At 40.1% G+C, this 17539-nt stretch overlaps 1 protein-coding gene across 4 annotated transcripts in view; it reads left to right on the top strand.

The window, feature by feature from the left end:
* RB195_012505 (uncharacterized protein) overlaps positions 1 to 17539 on the top strand; it is a gene marked incomplete at both ends in the record, with an annotated part of 54418 nt that overhangs the window by 35440 nt on the left and 1439 nt on the right. For 2 of the 4 annotated variants that reach the window (XM_064194394.1, XM_064194393.1), the window contains 10 exons: positions 2660 to 2760; positions 4718 to 4864; positions 6364 to 6486; positions 8881 to 9034; positions 9130 to 9259; positions 9703 to 9860; positions 13011 to 13177; positions 13238 to 13422; positions 16312 to 16436; positions 16703 to 16804. In XM_064194394.1, coding sequence (XP_064051976.1) covers positions 2660 to 2760; positions 4718 to 4864; positions 6364 to 6486; positions 8881 to 9034; positions 9130 to 9259; positions 9703 to 9860; positions 13011 to 13177; positions 13238 to 13422; positions 16312 to 16436; positions 16703 to 16804 — 1392 coding nt within the window. The remainder of the gene's footprint in view (positions 1 to 2659; positions 2761 to 4717; positions 4865 to 6363; positions 6487 to 8880; positions 9035 to 9129; positions 9260 to 9702; positions 9861 to 13010; positions 13178 to 13237; positions 13423 to 16311; positions 16437 to 16702; positions 16805 to 17539) is intronic. The other 2 variants (XM_064194395.1, XM_064194396.1) reach the window with 1 other exon arrangement.

The following is a 17539-nucleotide window of genomic DNA, read 5'->3' on the forward strand; positions in this document are numbered from 1 at the left end:
TTAGTTTAGTTGTGGAGAGGTTTGGTCGTTTAAATTGTAAACTGAATCGCCAATTTCAGGCTGTGAAGAACGCGATTCTCCCTAAACTATAGCCAATAAAATTTATTAACAAACTCGTGTACAGCTTATCAAAATCAATACGACATCCAACTATGTCGAGGCTCATTGAAAGTCGAACTTTCCAATTGCTACATAACAGTTTTCCATGGCCCTCGCCCATCAATGTGGTACATGTCGGAAGAGTCTCCGATCAAATTTCGCAGCATTCAAGGGAGTTACCGTAATATTATCGATGACGTCATATACCGTATGCCTGCACTTGCCGTCGTCGCAATGATGTCGCGTGTTTTGAGCTCGCCGCGCTTGCGCACATCGTCTTGCCAGTTATCCATTAGCCATCACCTATTGTCTGTCGTCGCAGTAATCCAGCCGAGATTGCGTTAATCTGCTGACGACAGCAGTATTCTTAGATATAGTCAGCGCGTTCCTGTTCAATTGATAATGGCTCTTGCACATACAGAACGGGTGGACTTGATTTTTTTATTTGCTTTGGTCGGAAATTTTACATCAGGGGAAGAAGTGCATTCAGGTGTACAGTCATTGATAATGCTAAATGTTCAGTAGCTAGCCGATTACTTCACAGTTCAATCAAACAACAGCTCCTACTCTTAATAGAAATCACGCGGTGCCCTTCTCGCTACGTAAATGGAACATAAACACTGTTAATCCTACAATTTATTCCCGCAGAAAAAAAAAGAAATGGCACTTTTGTTATCTGGCCTCTAATACTGCAGGAAACACAATGGATAATTAACTGTCAATCCTTGGTTGAGGAGAACTAGTACTTCTTTTCATTTAATTTAGATTTCTACCTGGAATGAATCAGCGACTTTCCAGTGGTGCTCTACTTCACATTTTGTCTTAGCTCACGTTTAGGTGGCTTTTTTTCGAAACTATCTTCAGAAACTGATCAGCGGGAAAAACTGAATTCTATAACTGTTAAGAACTAGTACTAATGTGGTAATTCAACTTCATAACTTCAAATTTTTTATCAACTTCAGCTTGTTTACTCCTCTTATTTTTCTCCTTATTCCTTATTATGATGAAGAAATCAGGCGATTGACATCTAAAGTCATTTAGGTGTTCCTTAATGTGATTTTGAATCTCTGTGAAAATCACCTTTATTCTCATTGTTGTTCAAGACATTATAAAAGTGCAGAGCGATCTAATTCCTTCAGAGTTTGAAAAAGAACTTGTTGTTAAACATTATTCATGAGATCTTGCCTTTTCAGCGTAAGCTGAATTTTTTAAGCAACACAAATTCTGGACCAATTTTCTAGAAATTGCAAACTTTTTTAGCATCTTCGAACGTTTTCGGCAAATTAGTGAATTCTGGGGTTGTTCTCTTGCTTCTATTTCAACGATATCATAACCTACATATCACAAATGCTCTGAATCAGCTGCATTTCAAGATAGAAGTTATGTGTTTATGACTGTTATCAGACAAGTTTTTTTTTGTTTCACTCTCGAAACTGAAAAAGAGGTGCACCTCTCTGGTCCCAACAAATTTTCTACAAAGGCAGCTGGATCTGTAGTTTTCACGGATTAGCTTCCATTAATCATTGTTTCACACTAATTTGTTCTCCCACTTGTGATTATAGCTGAGGACTTTTGACCGCTCCCGGTTTTCTCGTCATTCGACGTCTTCTCTTCCTCTACTACTCTCTCTTCTTGTTATATCGTCCAACAAAATATCTGTACAACCGGACACATCCACAACCTATGTCGTCCAGACAGTTCTTCAATTCGAATTATTGGGTGAAATTCAGAAGAATTCAAAATTTGAAAAAATCAAAAATGTCTTTTAGATATCCTACTAGGCATTTGAGCAGGTTTTTCCACAGCCTTTAGAGTATCTCGCAGAGCATTCCATTCCTTAGCTATCTCTTTTTTTTACTAAAATTTTTGTCGCCTTCCATCCTGTTACATTTTGCTCTTTCTTCGAATTGAAGTGGAGACTCAGTCTGTACGATTAAAATATATCCTCTTCTGATGCTTATGCGAGATCTGATAGTTTAAGTGCACTTCTGGGCCATGTGACCTTGATGAAAAGAGAACAAATATGTATATTTAATAGTTGGTACTTTTCATTTACAGATTATCAAAATAATTACGCTTAACCTTGTTTTGGGTATCTTTTTCCAAGAGAGAAAGCTAAATTATTCTTTATGATTTGGTAGCAAAAGAAGTGCTAGTAGAGATTGTCGAACTCTATTCAGGGTTCTTATCTTACCATTAACCAATGATTTCCTATATTGTAACAAGTTGTACACAATTCTAAAAATAGCGTTTTTAATTTTGGTCCCTATTTCGATGCAAAAAAACTTATTGTTCGCTTTGAAAGTCCATCACAAATTGTACATTTTCGTATAGTTGCCCTCTCTGCGCTATGCGTTCGGCTTTCAAACTACCGTTAAAAGTTTTCAGGATAACGGACCTTTTTTTTTGTTCTCACAACAACAATGACGATTTGTGGACGATTGATCGATTAGCGAAACCAATTCGTTGTCATCATTAGTGTACTAAGCATTGTGAACATTTTTATACCTAGGTTTCAGAAAGAGCAGTCTGAATTCAGAGCATATCCGATTCTGTTCAGGGTACATCGGGAATGGACATGAACACCGAGTTACAGATCAAGACCGAACCGTACAACCCATTGGGACCGAGTCCAGCATTCCTGCATCCGTCCATCATGGGGTAGGTAGCCCGACAATATAGGATTTAGAAATATAGATGAGTTTTATTGCACTCCTTCCGGATGGTATGCCGGAAGCAAAAGTTGCCGGCGTCCTAAAAGGGAGATGCGTGTGATGGTGGTTGTGTTGGCCACGTGGCATTTTCTTCAAATGTCATCCTTTATTGAGTGCCGGACAACTGGTACGAAATAAACGCCATTTTAGCTCCTTTGCCCTGCAATCAGTGTTTTTCTGTTATGCTCGTTCTTTTATTGGTTTCATCTGGTGTAATTTCCGCCTACGCCTGATGCTATATAATTTTGTTCTTTTTCAAATAGAACTTGAAAAATGAAAAACAGATAAAAAAAAAACTTATCGGAAAAATAAAAAACAGATAGAAAACTTATCGTCTTTTCGTTCATGATATAAATATGCTCCTGGTGTGCAAGCTAATAATTTGTTTTTATATGATTTTAGAAGATCGTTTACGAAAGTTGAACGGCTGACTGGATCTTCATTTTGATCTTTTTCTCCTAAAAATAGCGCCGACATTTTTGACAATTTTCTGACTTTTAAGAACAATAATAAACTGACTCCTCTGTATAGAACTTAATAGGTCAACTGCAGAAATTTCGAAGATAGCGGAAAGCCTTAGAAAATGGTAATTCAAGCGCAACTAACCTTGTGTCAATCACTGCTTTGAGTAGCGCAAAGCCTTGTTTAGACCTTCTCTTCATGCGCTATTTATACTTGTTGTTAGTGTGTGCATACAGTAAGAATCACTACTGCGTTTGGTATTTCCGTTAGCACCCTTTATTCCCACAATATCAGGAATGATATGTTAAACGATATAGATATATAGTATTGTGGACTTTGTTTGATGGTCAAATATATTTAATATTTATGTGGGGAATTCAGTCGGCTTTTTCCACAGCAGCAAACCTTGCCTGGATCCTTTTTTCTGCGGATTATGACGTAACGCAACTTGTGTCCTAGATTTCCAAAATATGTAGCTCTGGAGTTTGTTCTGTTTCTACTATTGCTATCTTTTGAATCAAAAAGATTTCTTCAGCCGTAGTATGCTGAAACTTGGTTTGTTCGAATTGAAATTTCATCAAGACTAACTACGAATAGCCTCTAGCTTTTGTTGTCACGCTTTCGAACGCTTAATGTGCCTGGACATTCTTTCTCCTAAATATTCACAGTTCCCAGATATTTTCTTATTTCTCGCTCTTTACCCTAGCGCAAAGCGCTCTTTCGTGTTCAGAATGTACAAACACTAAGAAATGTTATCATTTTATAAGACTTCTTACCTGAAACCCCCAATCGTTCAAACATTTCCCTCTAAATCTTCCTCAATTCTTCCACCAAAACTCCCCATCGTGCGCTGTCATCTCGCTGCATTCGATTTTCCACTTCTTCCGTCCGCTTCGTACTGTATTTCGTCGCGCAATTCATAATTCGCCGATGATTCACGCATCTTCCGGCGCTCTGTTGAATGAATCGAGCACTCGGACGCATTGATTACAACAAAGAACCGTTCGCTTTTTCTGGGATTGGTAACTGTTCCCCAGTTGTAGGGACTCTGCACTTCACTTGTCTGAATACGGTAACTTACTCAAGCATCGCTTTTCATCTGGAAGTTTTATTCAGCTATGTGATTTCTCCTTCAAGCTTAGAATCCCATTATCTCGTACCTTCACTCGTAGTACCAGTGCTTCCGACACAACGTCAATATCATCCAGCTTCCCGTGTATTAGCAAAGGATTAGCCAGGTGCGACAAATTAACGATGTGATCTGAAGCGACCGCATGTGTGCAATCCGAGATTACCTGATTGAGTTAGCAGAATCTGGTTCGACCTGTCCTAAATGACTCTATGGATCAGGGACAGGTCACCGAAAAACTCTGCGCTAATCTCATTTCCTATTCTAGCTCATAAATAAATAAGAAAAATAATATTATTCTCCGTACTTCTAGGATCCCTTGCGATTTCATGCCGCCGCAACCGGGTCCATTCGGTCAGCAACCGAATCCATTCGCTTCGCAAGCATTGTTCTACGGACAGCAACCACAATTCAGCCAAGTGGCCACTGATTCGAGACGAGGGAGCCACGGAACAACGAGGTAAATGCGAAGATAATAAGAAATTCCAGTGGTTCTTGGTCCTTGATCTTGCTAATAGCTAACAGGAAAGCAAACGTGAATTAGACATTAATTAGACGAATTTATGTGCTCGAAAGTTTGAAAACCGAAAGAAGATAGTGAGGAGGGTGTAACTGTAAAATTTGAGGAATTCACTCAAATTCAAAAGTGAAGTAGTATAAGCAAAGTTCTACCCCATTTGTTTTAAAATTAGTTATTCAAGACTTTGGACGTCGAAAGCTGCGTTTTGTCACCAAAAATCCTGTTTCATTCCGTGGATTTTTTCTTTTCCTCTTAAAAACGTCCACAAAAAGTTGTCTTTCAGTTGTAAGTCAATCTCTGCTCATTTCTGTTATCCGTTTTACAGAGGCAAAGAGGACCTTTCAGTTCGTGACTACGACTAATCAAGTAAAAGAATTTTTATTCTTATTCCCGCCATCTGCGTCAGGAGTGCGGAATCTTTGTAGTTTTCTAAGTTAGCTCCGATAGACTAGCATGGATTTTCTGAACAATGTATCCGAAAACCTGATTCGTGTTTTTTTGTTTTAAGGTGAATTTTGCTATGAGCTTTCGCCGTCCTCTTAAACTAAACGCAAGATTACAAAAGAGCTATTCAATATCTAAACAAGCTTACGATAGTGTCTTGTTACAATGAGTTTCACCACGGGTTAATCCAAATGATAAACTTAAGACGCCTCAGCTAAATTTTCCACATTATTTCTTGAGATATCAAAGAAGAAAGAGAATTGCGGTTCAAAATTAAATTATATTTAGCATAATTTAGGTGTTAGATAGGTAATTCAGCAACGATAATTTGCTTTTGTGGAAGGCTAACACACAGCGTCCTCCTTTTTATCATCCGCTGAAAAAAAAATTCGACGACCGCAGACATCTATTCTCGTAAAAAAGTCTTCTTTCTTCCAGACTGATTCTGAAGCTTTTCTCCTTATTTCGACTCACATTGACTTCTGCAGCTTCTCTTTGTATTTTGCACCAGTTAATTTTTGTCAGCTCATTATAAACAGTTATCACTGTAAACATTTGCTTGCTCAACCCTTGTCAGCTGTAGCTTTGGACAGTTTTTCTAAAGTAGCACTGGCTGGAACCTAGACTACTACAAACCCAGAGTCTTGGCAGGAGTACGGTAGCAGGTGAGTGCCTGATCCTTCAGGAAGGACGTTTAACAGATGCAGGTAGAGCAGCTATAGTTTACTCTTTGGCACAGGACATGTTATCTTTCTTGCAAATCTATCCAAGGATGACGAACGAATAGAAAGAACGCGATAGAAAGGAAAGACTGAGGATAATGAGAGTAGAACGAAGGATTGTTTTCAGTATCTGCGTGTGGAGGTTACTCGAGTTAAATGTTGAGTAGAGCAAGTGTTGTGGTGATGGTGGCGGATGGGATGGATGCAGGGCAGCAGGCTGCTGAGCATGAATCGATCCGATTGTCGAGATCAACTACTATCCGTTGTTTGCAGTTCGAGTTCGGCGAACAGCCATGCGGGCACACCATCCCCGCATCATGGCCTGCAGCCGCCGCCATCGCCATCGCCGTCGGCGACAGTTTTCAGTGCACAGCACTTGCTCAGATTCGGTCATTGGTAAGGAGTGGATGTTTGTTTCATTATTTCTTTCCGAATTTTCCTTAAGCGTTTTGTCCTGAACCTAATTCACCAATCTCAAAGACCCAGAATTGTCATTTGAAATGTCATCTCTTGTGATCAGCTTTATTATTTGGTATATCTATCTACTAGCGTAAGTACTGGGAATTGAGTTAAAAATCCTTCACATATTAGTTTCGGATCAGAGTATTTGAGAAAGAAACAAATTTGCTTAAATTGGACTATCAACAAACAATTTTTTTCCTTTTTTTTTTGGTTTCTTCAGAAGTTTCTGTATAGGTCTATAGTAGACAACAAATCTCTCAAAACTCTAGCAGATTCTTTTCTATTTACAGGGGTAGTTTATACAATAGGGGAGTCTACCTTCCTGACAGTTTAACATTGCAATTTCCTCTGGTATGAATTTCGATATTACAATCTGAAAAAATGGTGTCTTCTGAAAAAATGACCCTTTCCCAAGTGCAGCGGAAGAAAAGTTTTGCTTTAGATCGTATCTCGATGAGAGATCTTCTTGTATATTTAGTTTTATGTTTTCTTCCCAACTGCTTCCTTTTCATTGTCTTAAGAGAATGGAGTTGAACCGAGCTTTTAATGATAACGGAGAAGACTTAGTTCAAGCTTCACAATAAATTAGATTGAACAGCAGCGAGATTGCAAAAAAGTTGACTCACAATGAAAGAATGGCCAACAATTTTGTAAACGCAGTAAGCATATAAATGAAGAAGTTTTCAGACCATCTAAATTTTCTTATTTCGTGTCGTGGCAGTGAACATTTCTGGACCATCACGATCAGATTTTCTGTTGTCCTAGGAACTTCTGCAATTCGAGCCTTTTAATCGACTTCATTAGGATTTTAACAGGCAAGGAGGAGCTTCCTTCTTTTGCTGATTATCTTCTGGCTATTCATCTGATAAGCCCCACCACACCGTCTAGATGAAGTATCAAGCTTCTACCGTTCCGAATCATTTTTGCACCGCTAATAGAATTTGACGCTGCTCGTAGGACGGCTTTCTTATCCCTTTCTGCTTGGTGTTTCTCACAGTCGAAAGATTCCTTATATTCAAAAGCGCTCACGCCGTGCACAGAGCTGTTAGCCATTCTTGGATTTTGATTGTTTCTTCTGTAGTCGCGCCATCGCTCGGTTCAAGTTATTTGACTAATTATTAATTAATTATTATTAATTGAATTGAGTTAATTGAAAACTTTGATTTGGCCTTTTTCGTGACCATCAAGTCAACCTTTTCACTGTTTTCTTACATTATGACAAAAATTGAATATGTTCAAGAAACAAAGAAACGAGATAGCTCATCGAGTAGGATATAGGAATTTTATAATACGGCTATCTCTATGACTGTTTAAAAAAAGATCATTTTCCAACGGAAAAATATCCTGCAAAATTGAAGTCGATATCAGACGAAACGTGTAGCCCAATGTTTTCGGGAACGATAAGTCCCCTTCTGCATCAATTGGTTCCTGAACACCGAAATTAAGTGTCTTAGAGGCGAAGGTGTTATTTCGTTACACACTGTATAAAGACTGTGTCCAGGTGCAGTTCCGAAGGAAAAGAGAGGTTACACACTGTATAAAGACTGTGTCCAGGTGCAGTTCCGAAGGAAAAGAGAGGTATTTCTCGTCAAGTGAGATAAATATATACATCTCACCAAGAGTTGTCTAAAAGTGCAACTTATACGTCATAAAAGTGTGTGCATTTCTAACGCCTTGAAAACATTAAATATCTAATTTCCAAATTGGTAGGGAACACAATAGAAATGGTTAGGCTCATCCTGATTTTTTCCTTACATTTATGAAAATAGTTCGTGATTAGTTCGTGTTATACTGTTATTTAGACTGAGTCATTCGGATAACAATAATTGTTAACTCCTACAGGTTTTCTTCGACAAACAAAAAAAGTTCTGTTGATTTTAAATATGCTGTCTGTGCCAGTCTCACATTTCTTTCTACTTTCGAAATCATTTGTAGGTAGCCTGCAGGATGGTCTGTTCTATGTATAGACAAACAAATCCCTCACCTAGTTGTCGTTATTCCTATTGAGAGTAACTAAAATCCATGCTTTTTGCAGCGTGTTACTTTTCGTTCTAAATTGTATGCTAAGATTTTTTAATGTTGGACCCTCCGAACAAATCCGTGGTCCAACAATTTCCGATTTGGGTCGTTCCAGCCGACTAATTTTAACCTACTCTTAACCTCCCACAACGCTGTGATCTCTTCTATTTGCAACTGTCATAGTAATGGTAAGTTAACAACTTAGTACTTGTGAGACTCAAGTTAATTCTTCCAAAGTATAACAATGTCATCAATAAAATTATTGAGTTAAATCTGTCTGTCATTTACAATAAACCTGCATAGTTTCAGCATGCTGCCACAAACTTTCGATTTTCCGACGGCATCTACAGCAAGTTCCTCTGTAGATGAAGAGGCGGAGAAGGTTTGTGCAGTTTGTGGAGATCGAGCTGTTTGTTTCCACTACGGTGCTCGAACATGCGAAGGGTGCAAAGGATTCTTCAAGGTAGTGTAGCATATCAATGCTGTGAGTACAAATATCCTAGATAATTAGGCTTGAGTCGCCAAAGATCTATTTAAATCTGCACTTTATTTTTTCAGCGTACTGTCCAAAAAGCTTCGAAGTACGCATGTGCCGGAAATCGTAACTGCCCGATTGAGAAGCGATATCGTTCCAGATGTCAAGCATGTCGATTTCAAAAGTGCCTCAATGTTGGAATGGTGAAGGAAAGTGAGTGATGCGTGGTAAATATGTGGAGCTAAAGAGATCTACTTAACTTTCTTTCTTAATCCCTCAAAGGACCATATGAGTTGGATTATTTCTTGCTAAGATTGAATTAACACATAAGGACCTTTGTGTATGTTCCTCAGAGACTTTCTTACCTCAACTTTTGCCTCTTTTTTTTGCATGGGCTTTTGAAGCAATTTTTCTTACTCGTCCATCAATAGGATACTCTTTCCCAATAGCTACTTTTATTCTTCATGAGAAGCGACGGGACAAACGAAGAACCGGAGAGTTTTCAGTTTCAGTTTGGACACTACTGCAGCACTAACTATGTTCAATCCAACACCATCCACTCTAAAAACCACCCTAAAAATGTTGTTGATCCATCAGCTTGCAATCTGATTCATTTTTTTGTTTCTTCGTGTCGTCGTCATCCATGAAATTTCCAGTTGTTCGGCACGGTTCCCTCTCCGGAAGACGTGGTCGATTGTCGTCAAAGACGAAATGTCATCGCGGTGACGAACAGCCAAGTCCACCGTTGCCGCTTTTGGCTTTGATCGTCAGAGCTCATGACGCTTACAAATCAGCGCCATCTCCTGTTCGATATGTGAGAATTATTACTTTTTTAAATAGGATGGTTATTTAGAACATTTAGATACCTCAAATCATGTAGGTACGAGATTTCCACTGTCTTCGAAAATTGCACACTGCACAGTGTGCAATAGTTCTTCCATTTTTTCATTTTACAAGAGCTAGGGTTGGAAGCAAAAAGAGAGAGGTTTAAAATTCAAAGCTGAGTAAACGACAACTTTTTTTTAACTTGTTTCCTTCATAAAGGGATGATATTGGAAGCACACTCACCTGTTTTTTTTAGTTTGGACTCATTACCCGTTCTTTTCTTTTTTAATTTTCCTACTATCTGCAATCTATCTTTATAATTTTAGTCATAGCGCACGGATAAGACATGCTCATTTCTGCTGGAATCACTCTTTTTTAAAATGAGTTCTGTTGCTGAAGCAACTAAATTTAAGCAAGGGCAATGCACTTGTCATCATGGGAACTTGGTTCCTATGCAGGGCATTTTTATATGTTGTAATCGTCGCTTGCTTCTAAAAATGACCAGTTTAATTTTTTTTCGTAACCTAAGAACCTGGGGCGAGTGTAGTGTAGCAGTTAGAGGTTTTACTTGCATGTTCGATCGGAAGTTCGAACCCACCTTAGTGCTCACCAAGCCTTTCATCCTCCTGGGATAAATTGGTACCAGACTTGTCTAGGGAGGAGGATAAAAACGCTGAGTTGACACATCGGCCAGCTACCGCAAGTCATTGTATGGGCCAGTTACACGTTCGTAAACCTCAAACGATTCTGAATTGAAGTGAACGTGGGGGCGCATTCCAAGAGGATTGGTTAACGCCAGACACTTTATCCTTTATCCACTTAACCTAAGGACCCTCCGAAGACAATACCCAACACCTAACCGTTTGCAATCTGTTTTACCGTGTTACCGTCTCCTGATGTGTTATTCCGCATCCATATATGACTGATAATGACACTGTCCGGCTGTTTATCAAAGAATAAGATGATAAAATGATAAACCGTTGCAATCCTTTCGGGATGTGCCAGTGCGAGAGGATTCTGAACAGGTACAAGTCTACAACAAATTTGTCGGGAAGAAAGTTTCGACTGTCCTTAACTACTATTACCCATATTCTATGTTTAATAACTGAACCTTTTGCCCGCCTTTTTTTCAATGTTTTGCTGCTTCGCCAGCAAAAGTTAAAAAGAAGAACTCACAAAGTAAAACCAATCTGTCTTATCTCAACAGCGTAAACACTCATTACCATCGTCAGTTTTTCTTAATCCATCTTCTATCGAAGTGTAATTTCCGATATTTCCTTACAATCAATTCTTTTTTCTCTTAGCTTTTTCTTTAGCTAAAGCTGTAGAGATATTTCGGCATACTACGCCTGCAATAAAAATGATAGCGGATTTAGTTTCGCTATCACAGAAACCTGAGTGCTTTCTTTGTAAGCCCCATTCAGCACTTATTGAGAAGCAGTCCCATTAAAGGCAGCATACCACGAATCTGACGTTGCAAGGGAATCCCCAGAATAAGCTAGAGATGCGGTTGTATAATAGATCGCGGAATGCGGGTGATTCCGCTCATCTCTCCGTAATCGTCGTAATAAAAATGGCTTGGAAGATGCCGTTTCTACGAAGACTTCTGTGGCAACGCACCACCCTTGTGCACACATCCACAGGCAGGCGGTCGAATGTCAGTAATGTCTTCTCATGAGCCTGCTCAACTGAAACTGATGAATAGGGTGGTGTGTAGACCGGAGCGTGTACATATGGACGCATTCTAACCTATCCTATAGGGAGTGAAGTGATTCCCACGGCGTTTTTTTTACGACGATTAGGGAGAGACCGGAACCACCCCGGATCCGGCAATCTACAACCCCATTTCTAGCTTTTCCCTTGGATTCCTTCACCGTGTCAGATTCGTTGTATGCTGCCCTTTAAAGAAGCCGTTGTTTCCACACCCTTGACGCTACCAACTAGCTGTGTAACATGATGAAAACTTATCTAGCCAGCCCTTTCTTTAAAGGCATCACCCCACGAATCTGAGGTGGTGCAGATTTCAGGTGGAGTATTTGTATACGGGATGGGAGACTACGGAGGTGGAGGTGATTCCGTCCATTTCTTGCTAATTGCCGTAAAAAACGGCCCGGAAGATGCGGCGCCGCACAAGACTGGCGCGCTCCAATCGAACCTCCTGTACAAAATGGTGCGCCAAAACGAATGAAGCCGTATCTTCCGGGCCGTTTTTTACGGCAATTAGGAAGAAATGGACGGAATCACCTCCCTCTCCGTAGTCTCCCATCCCGTATACGAATACTCCACCTGAAATCTGCACCACCTCAGATTCGTGGGGTGATGCCTTTAACGTTCCATCGATGCGCTATTTTTGCTTGGTTAAAATATTTCATGTTTAACCCGCTCCAGTTATATCGAGTCAATATATAATTCTCAGTGCCATTTCAAATCTGTAATGTATATGTGATGTCTGTTGCCCAACATGGAAGAATGACCTGCGAAAAGAAATAGATAGTTACACGATTGCCAAGCAAATTCCCAACGTTTTGACTTTATTTTACTTCAATTTATTTCAATTTACTTTAATTACTTAACGAAAGACATAGCAATTGGGGCATAGTAACTGTGAACACACTAAAAGGCTATTGACTGATGCCTCACCAGATCACAGCTGGGAGTTTTACGACATGCAACTGATCGTATTTTCGTAGTGATTCGCCAATTCAACTGGGACAGATGACATTTAACATAGATTGAAAAACTATCGATCTCGCTTGTTTTCGTCAGTGTTCATGGTTTTACTGGTATTACTTAATAACATACGTAGCGCTGGTCAACATGCTATACGCATAACCTTAGTATTTTTCCTCAACTAAGGTTTTTCTAGCTCCGTTTCTAGACCTTATTTTATCCTACTTCTGACAAATGAATAACCTTTTTAGATGTGCCGGAAACATTTCGCAAGCATAACTTCATGCTTTCTACTGTTCAAATAGAAAAACTGCTTCGCTACCTTTTTCCATATAACATCCCAAAAATTTAGTTCTAAAAGAAACACTGAACAAGTACACAATGGATGTGTCGTGCGATTCCGAATGTTGATCGGTGTTGTTTCGGTCCAAGTGTTCATTTTTTCTGAAGAGTAAATAGCATTTTCCAGGTTAATATAACGTCAGAACATGTGGTGAACCTTTTGGAAAAAGAGTACCACTCGGTCCAAATGTTCGTCTCCAGCATGCCACACATCGATGAGATTTCCGAAACAGATATCCCGAAACTTCTTTCTAGAACAGTCTTCGCAATGATGGCTGTCAGACATTGTTATCGGTGGAGTATAAAATTGATCTCAGGAAATTTTCTGTTTGAAAGCTTCGTATTTTATTATAGGATGACCGACACCGACTTAGTGTTTGAGTGCGGCTCACGGGTCCCACTCGCTGGACTTCCACCTCCGTTCCTAGCTTTCTTTCGACGGGTGGCCGAAAAAGCGCCAGGTTTCAAAACAGTGGTCGATTGGGAACCACAATCTTACTGTGCCCTCCAAGCTATGCAATTTTTCTCTGGGAACACAGGTCAGTATTTAGTTTGAAAGGCTTTGTGTAGTATTCTTGATAATTCTTTAGAGATTCTTTCTTATTTGTGCATACTTACCCGTTGTTTGAAAGAAACGTTTTCTTCAATTCATGGCGCTGACTGCGCCGTTCCCACGAAAGCATCGCGGTTTTTTCGATTACGAGATAGTTAAGGCGCATTTGTAAGTACATATGTGTTTTCTACAAACTAATTCTTTCCCGAAAAAATTCCCAACTAGCTTCGAATGAGCAAAAGTGGCCAAGCACATGAATACTTTTATGATCTACTGAGAATGAGTACCTTTAAAGAGAGCGCAGCACAAAATAGAGGTAATGTGGAAACCTGATGGAAACATAAAGTTCGTGGCACAGACTTCGAATGAATGACTACGATCGAATGAGTGGCTCTGCTCAATTTCCCTTGATCTTTGAAAAACGAGAAGGGTATTTCTTCCTACGAGATGGGCGAGAACGCGCCATTCTCGCTCCGGATCGCTCAGAAGTCTTTTCGTTGGTTCTACTTCATCAAATCGCTCGTATGCAGAACTATGCTCATATTCGTAATCTACATTCCGAACTCTATTCATTAGCTTTCTATACTGATACGTGATACGCTGCCTTTAACGACACAACGACTTGACGCTTTTCACACTAGGAGCAGATAACGGTTAACGGTCATTGGGTCTAAAAACTCAGAGGATTGAAAAATAGACGTAAAAAAGGCCTTTACTGAATCAATACTCCAACAGTACCGACGAATATTTCTAAATATTTAATAGAATAACTCACGTATGAAGAAAAGTTGCAACTAGTGGTTAATAAAAACAATAGTATTTAAATGGATTTTGAAGTCCTTTGTACATTACTTCACTGCTTCAAAGAAATTATACGAGGACTGCACTGTTAGTTTTCTTGCTATATAACAGCGGGCTTATTCTGCACCGTGCATGCAAGAAAATTCCAGAAAGCAGTAAGATAGCATCAGCGTCGAGTAGGTGCGCAGGTGCCGAAATTGGTAAAACGGGGTGGGACGGGTCCCAGATTGTCGGATCGGAGCCTTCAGAAATAGGTAAAATGGGGGGAGGAGGTAGTCCCACAGCGTAAGAAGTAGAGTGGTACTCTGTAATAACCCCAAGTGAGTTTGTGAAAGTGTAAATGGGACGTTGTGAACTGTTCATGGCCGTGAAAACTGTATATGTTGCGTTTCACCCCCACACACTCCCCACACATGTCTGTTCCTCTGCAAGATTTCCTTATCGGGTTGCTAACATCCCTCCTCCAGAAATTGGAGGCACACATGCAAATGGCTGCCCAAGTAGTACCTAGTGGCTTATGCGATCTGATGTGGACCGTTATGCTCATCACTACGATAATGTGGTCCACCTCACGTCATTTCATATTAGCACAACATTCTGTGGTAATTATTGGGGAAAATGGGAGAGAAACCGACACTTCGAATAATTTTTGCAAATTGTGGCGATAACGAAGGAGTATAGGTGTAAAATCAAGTTCTCTTATTACCATCCAAATGTAGTACTGACGCATTTGGGAAGAAGACTATAGAATCATCATTTCATTTCATCACCACTTCATTAATGCTTAAAAAAAGGAGAAGAAATTTAGTTTCTACCGAAAATGATTAGTTTTAATTTCTATTGATCACCAAATCGAGCGGAAAGAGCAACACCAAAAGCCCGATGTCCGGCGTGAGCCGAACCTCCAGGCTGGTCAAAGGATAAAGAATGACGTGCATCCCTGTGAGGATGACCGCATGGGATGAAGGGATGACAAGCTCACCTGACGCTAGGGCGGATTCAAGCCTCGTGCAGGCCCAACGGAAATTATTACCATCTGGGTTACACCGCCCATTTCTATTGCTATATACTAGTGTGAACTTCAGAACTCTTGTGGTTCTCTCTTCGGTCCTTTTCTCGGATCAATGAAACTTAAAAGAAGTGATGAAATGGTTTGATGAAAGATTCAATAGTTTTCTTTCTAAACTGGTCAGTACTACACTTGGAGAATATACAAACCTGATTTTACGTCTATGTTCTTTGAGGATTCGAAAGCATTATTTGAAAAATTACGTATTGTCATCCTTTTCTCCAGCAATTAACATAGAATGATGTGCTAACGTTAAATGACGAGAGCGTCATCATCATAGCGGCATGTTGATGATTTGCTGTTAGAATTCATGTCAGGATTCTGCGTCAAATCACCTGATCTGTTAGCTACTATTAAACAGCCGTTTACATACTTGCTTCCATTATACAAGCGAAAAGAGTGTACAATATAGTTATATTCGAAAAGAGTATACAATAAAAGAATCGTTTTTCTCTTGGGAACGAAAGTATGGAAAATACATTTGTAAAACTCGCTACTAGTGAGTGATCGGCAAATTGTGTTTGCTTCCTTTCTTGTATCACAATCCACTCAAAACCCATTGCTCATCACATTTTAATTCTGTAATTTAAAGGTATCACTCCACGAATCTGGGGTGGTGCGAATTCCCGGTGGAGTATTCGTTTAAGGGATCGTAGATTATTGACAGAAGGGTGATTCTGTTCATTTCTTCCTAATCGCCGTACAGAACGGCTCGGAAGATACAGCTTCGAGCATTCCGGCGCACTATTTTCTACTAATTCGATTGGAGCGCGCCAGTCCTGTGCGCGCGCCGCATCTTCCGGGCCGTTTTTTACCGGAATTAGGAAGAAATGGACGGAATCACACTCCTCTCTATAATCTACTATCCCGTATACGAATACTCCCCCTGAAATCCGTACCACCTCAGATTCGTGGGGTGATGCCTTTAACGTGGGCAGGATTGACAAAGATTTGGTTTGTTTGCCTTCCTCTGCTTGATTAATTCTCTATTGTTGTTGAGTTTAGATAACAACCTTCTTGACTTACACAGCAAAGCCGCTGCCGACCATGTTCAGAGCAAGATCGTCAATGCATTGAAGGATCACTGCAGTACAGCTCAACCGAATAAGTTGGCGAGAATTGTTGAGCAGGTACACTTAATCGGTATCTCTCAAATGCATCAATGAGTAAGGCAGCGATTGCGAGCCAGAAGCTTGGACTCATCTTGAGTTTCTCATCTAAACACTAGGAGGTTTTATGTGCGTGGTGATAGTAATGACAAGTTTCATGCGCTCTTGAAAGTCTTATCCTTTATTCTCGTGTTTTTGTAAATGTTTTACTTCATTCACTTCTTTATTAGAAGCGGGCGCACATTATTGATTCATGATTTTCTTTCCGTAGATTTCCGTCAATTCAGGTATACGCTTTCGACGAATTTCATATGCTTGGAGTTGAACTGGTTGAATGTTGTCTAGTTCATCATATCAATTTACCGCCGCATTTAGTTCGAGTCACTGAGGTTGGTCCCATTTGAACGTCTACCGCACTACCATATCATGAAATCATGAGGTAATGTCGTTAGAGTCGTTACAATCATAACACAGAACTCATTAAAATATAGAGGTTCAAGGAAACTCCAAAACATGATCAAGATACGGGTTCTTAAGATGACTTTGTTACCTTAATAACTAGTATGTCCATGACAACGTCCTCGAGAATGAAGGTAATGAACAAAGAGGAAGATGTGAATATGAGCTATTTTAGGCTTTTGGACTAGTTTTGGATCCCCTGAAGGCAGTGAATCATGGAATTTTCGATTTCTAAATCTCTCGCGGGCAATATACAGTTCAGAGAGTAGACTACGGGTACGCTCAACGTCCACTGATAGTTTCGAAAAACAGCGTCCGTTATGTACTTCTCACGAGGTACATTACAGCGCGCCGCCCTCATACACACTCCGGTTCCCCTCAGCGGTCTATAGTATCTCTACACGTAAGCGATCGATGCTTCATGCAGAGGCATTAGTAGAGATACCATGCTCCTGGGAGCCATGTTTTGCACCTATCAGGCGATGAGGGACGCTGAGGCATGAGGCAGAAGCAGCGCAATGGTCTGCTGATGACTGCTGCGTAGCGCTATTAACGATACTCGTTGGCAGTCATTTCCTTTTTTCATTCCTTAGGGTAAGCGGTCGCGGGAGTTGCGGGCACTTAACGATACCCACCCATGAAAACGATACAAGCACGGTGTAGTA

This window comes from Necator americanus, chromosome III (genome assembly GCF_031761385.1).
Source record: "Necator americanus strain Aroian chromosome III, whole genome shotgun sequence".
Classification (NCBI taxonomy): domain Eukaryota; kingdom Metazoa; phylum Nematoda; class Chromadorea; order Rhabditida; family Ancylostomatidae; genus Necator; species Necator americanus.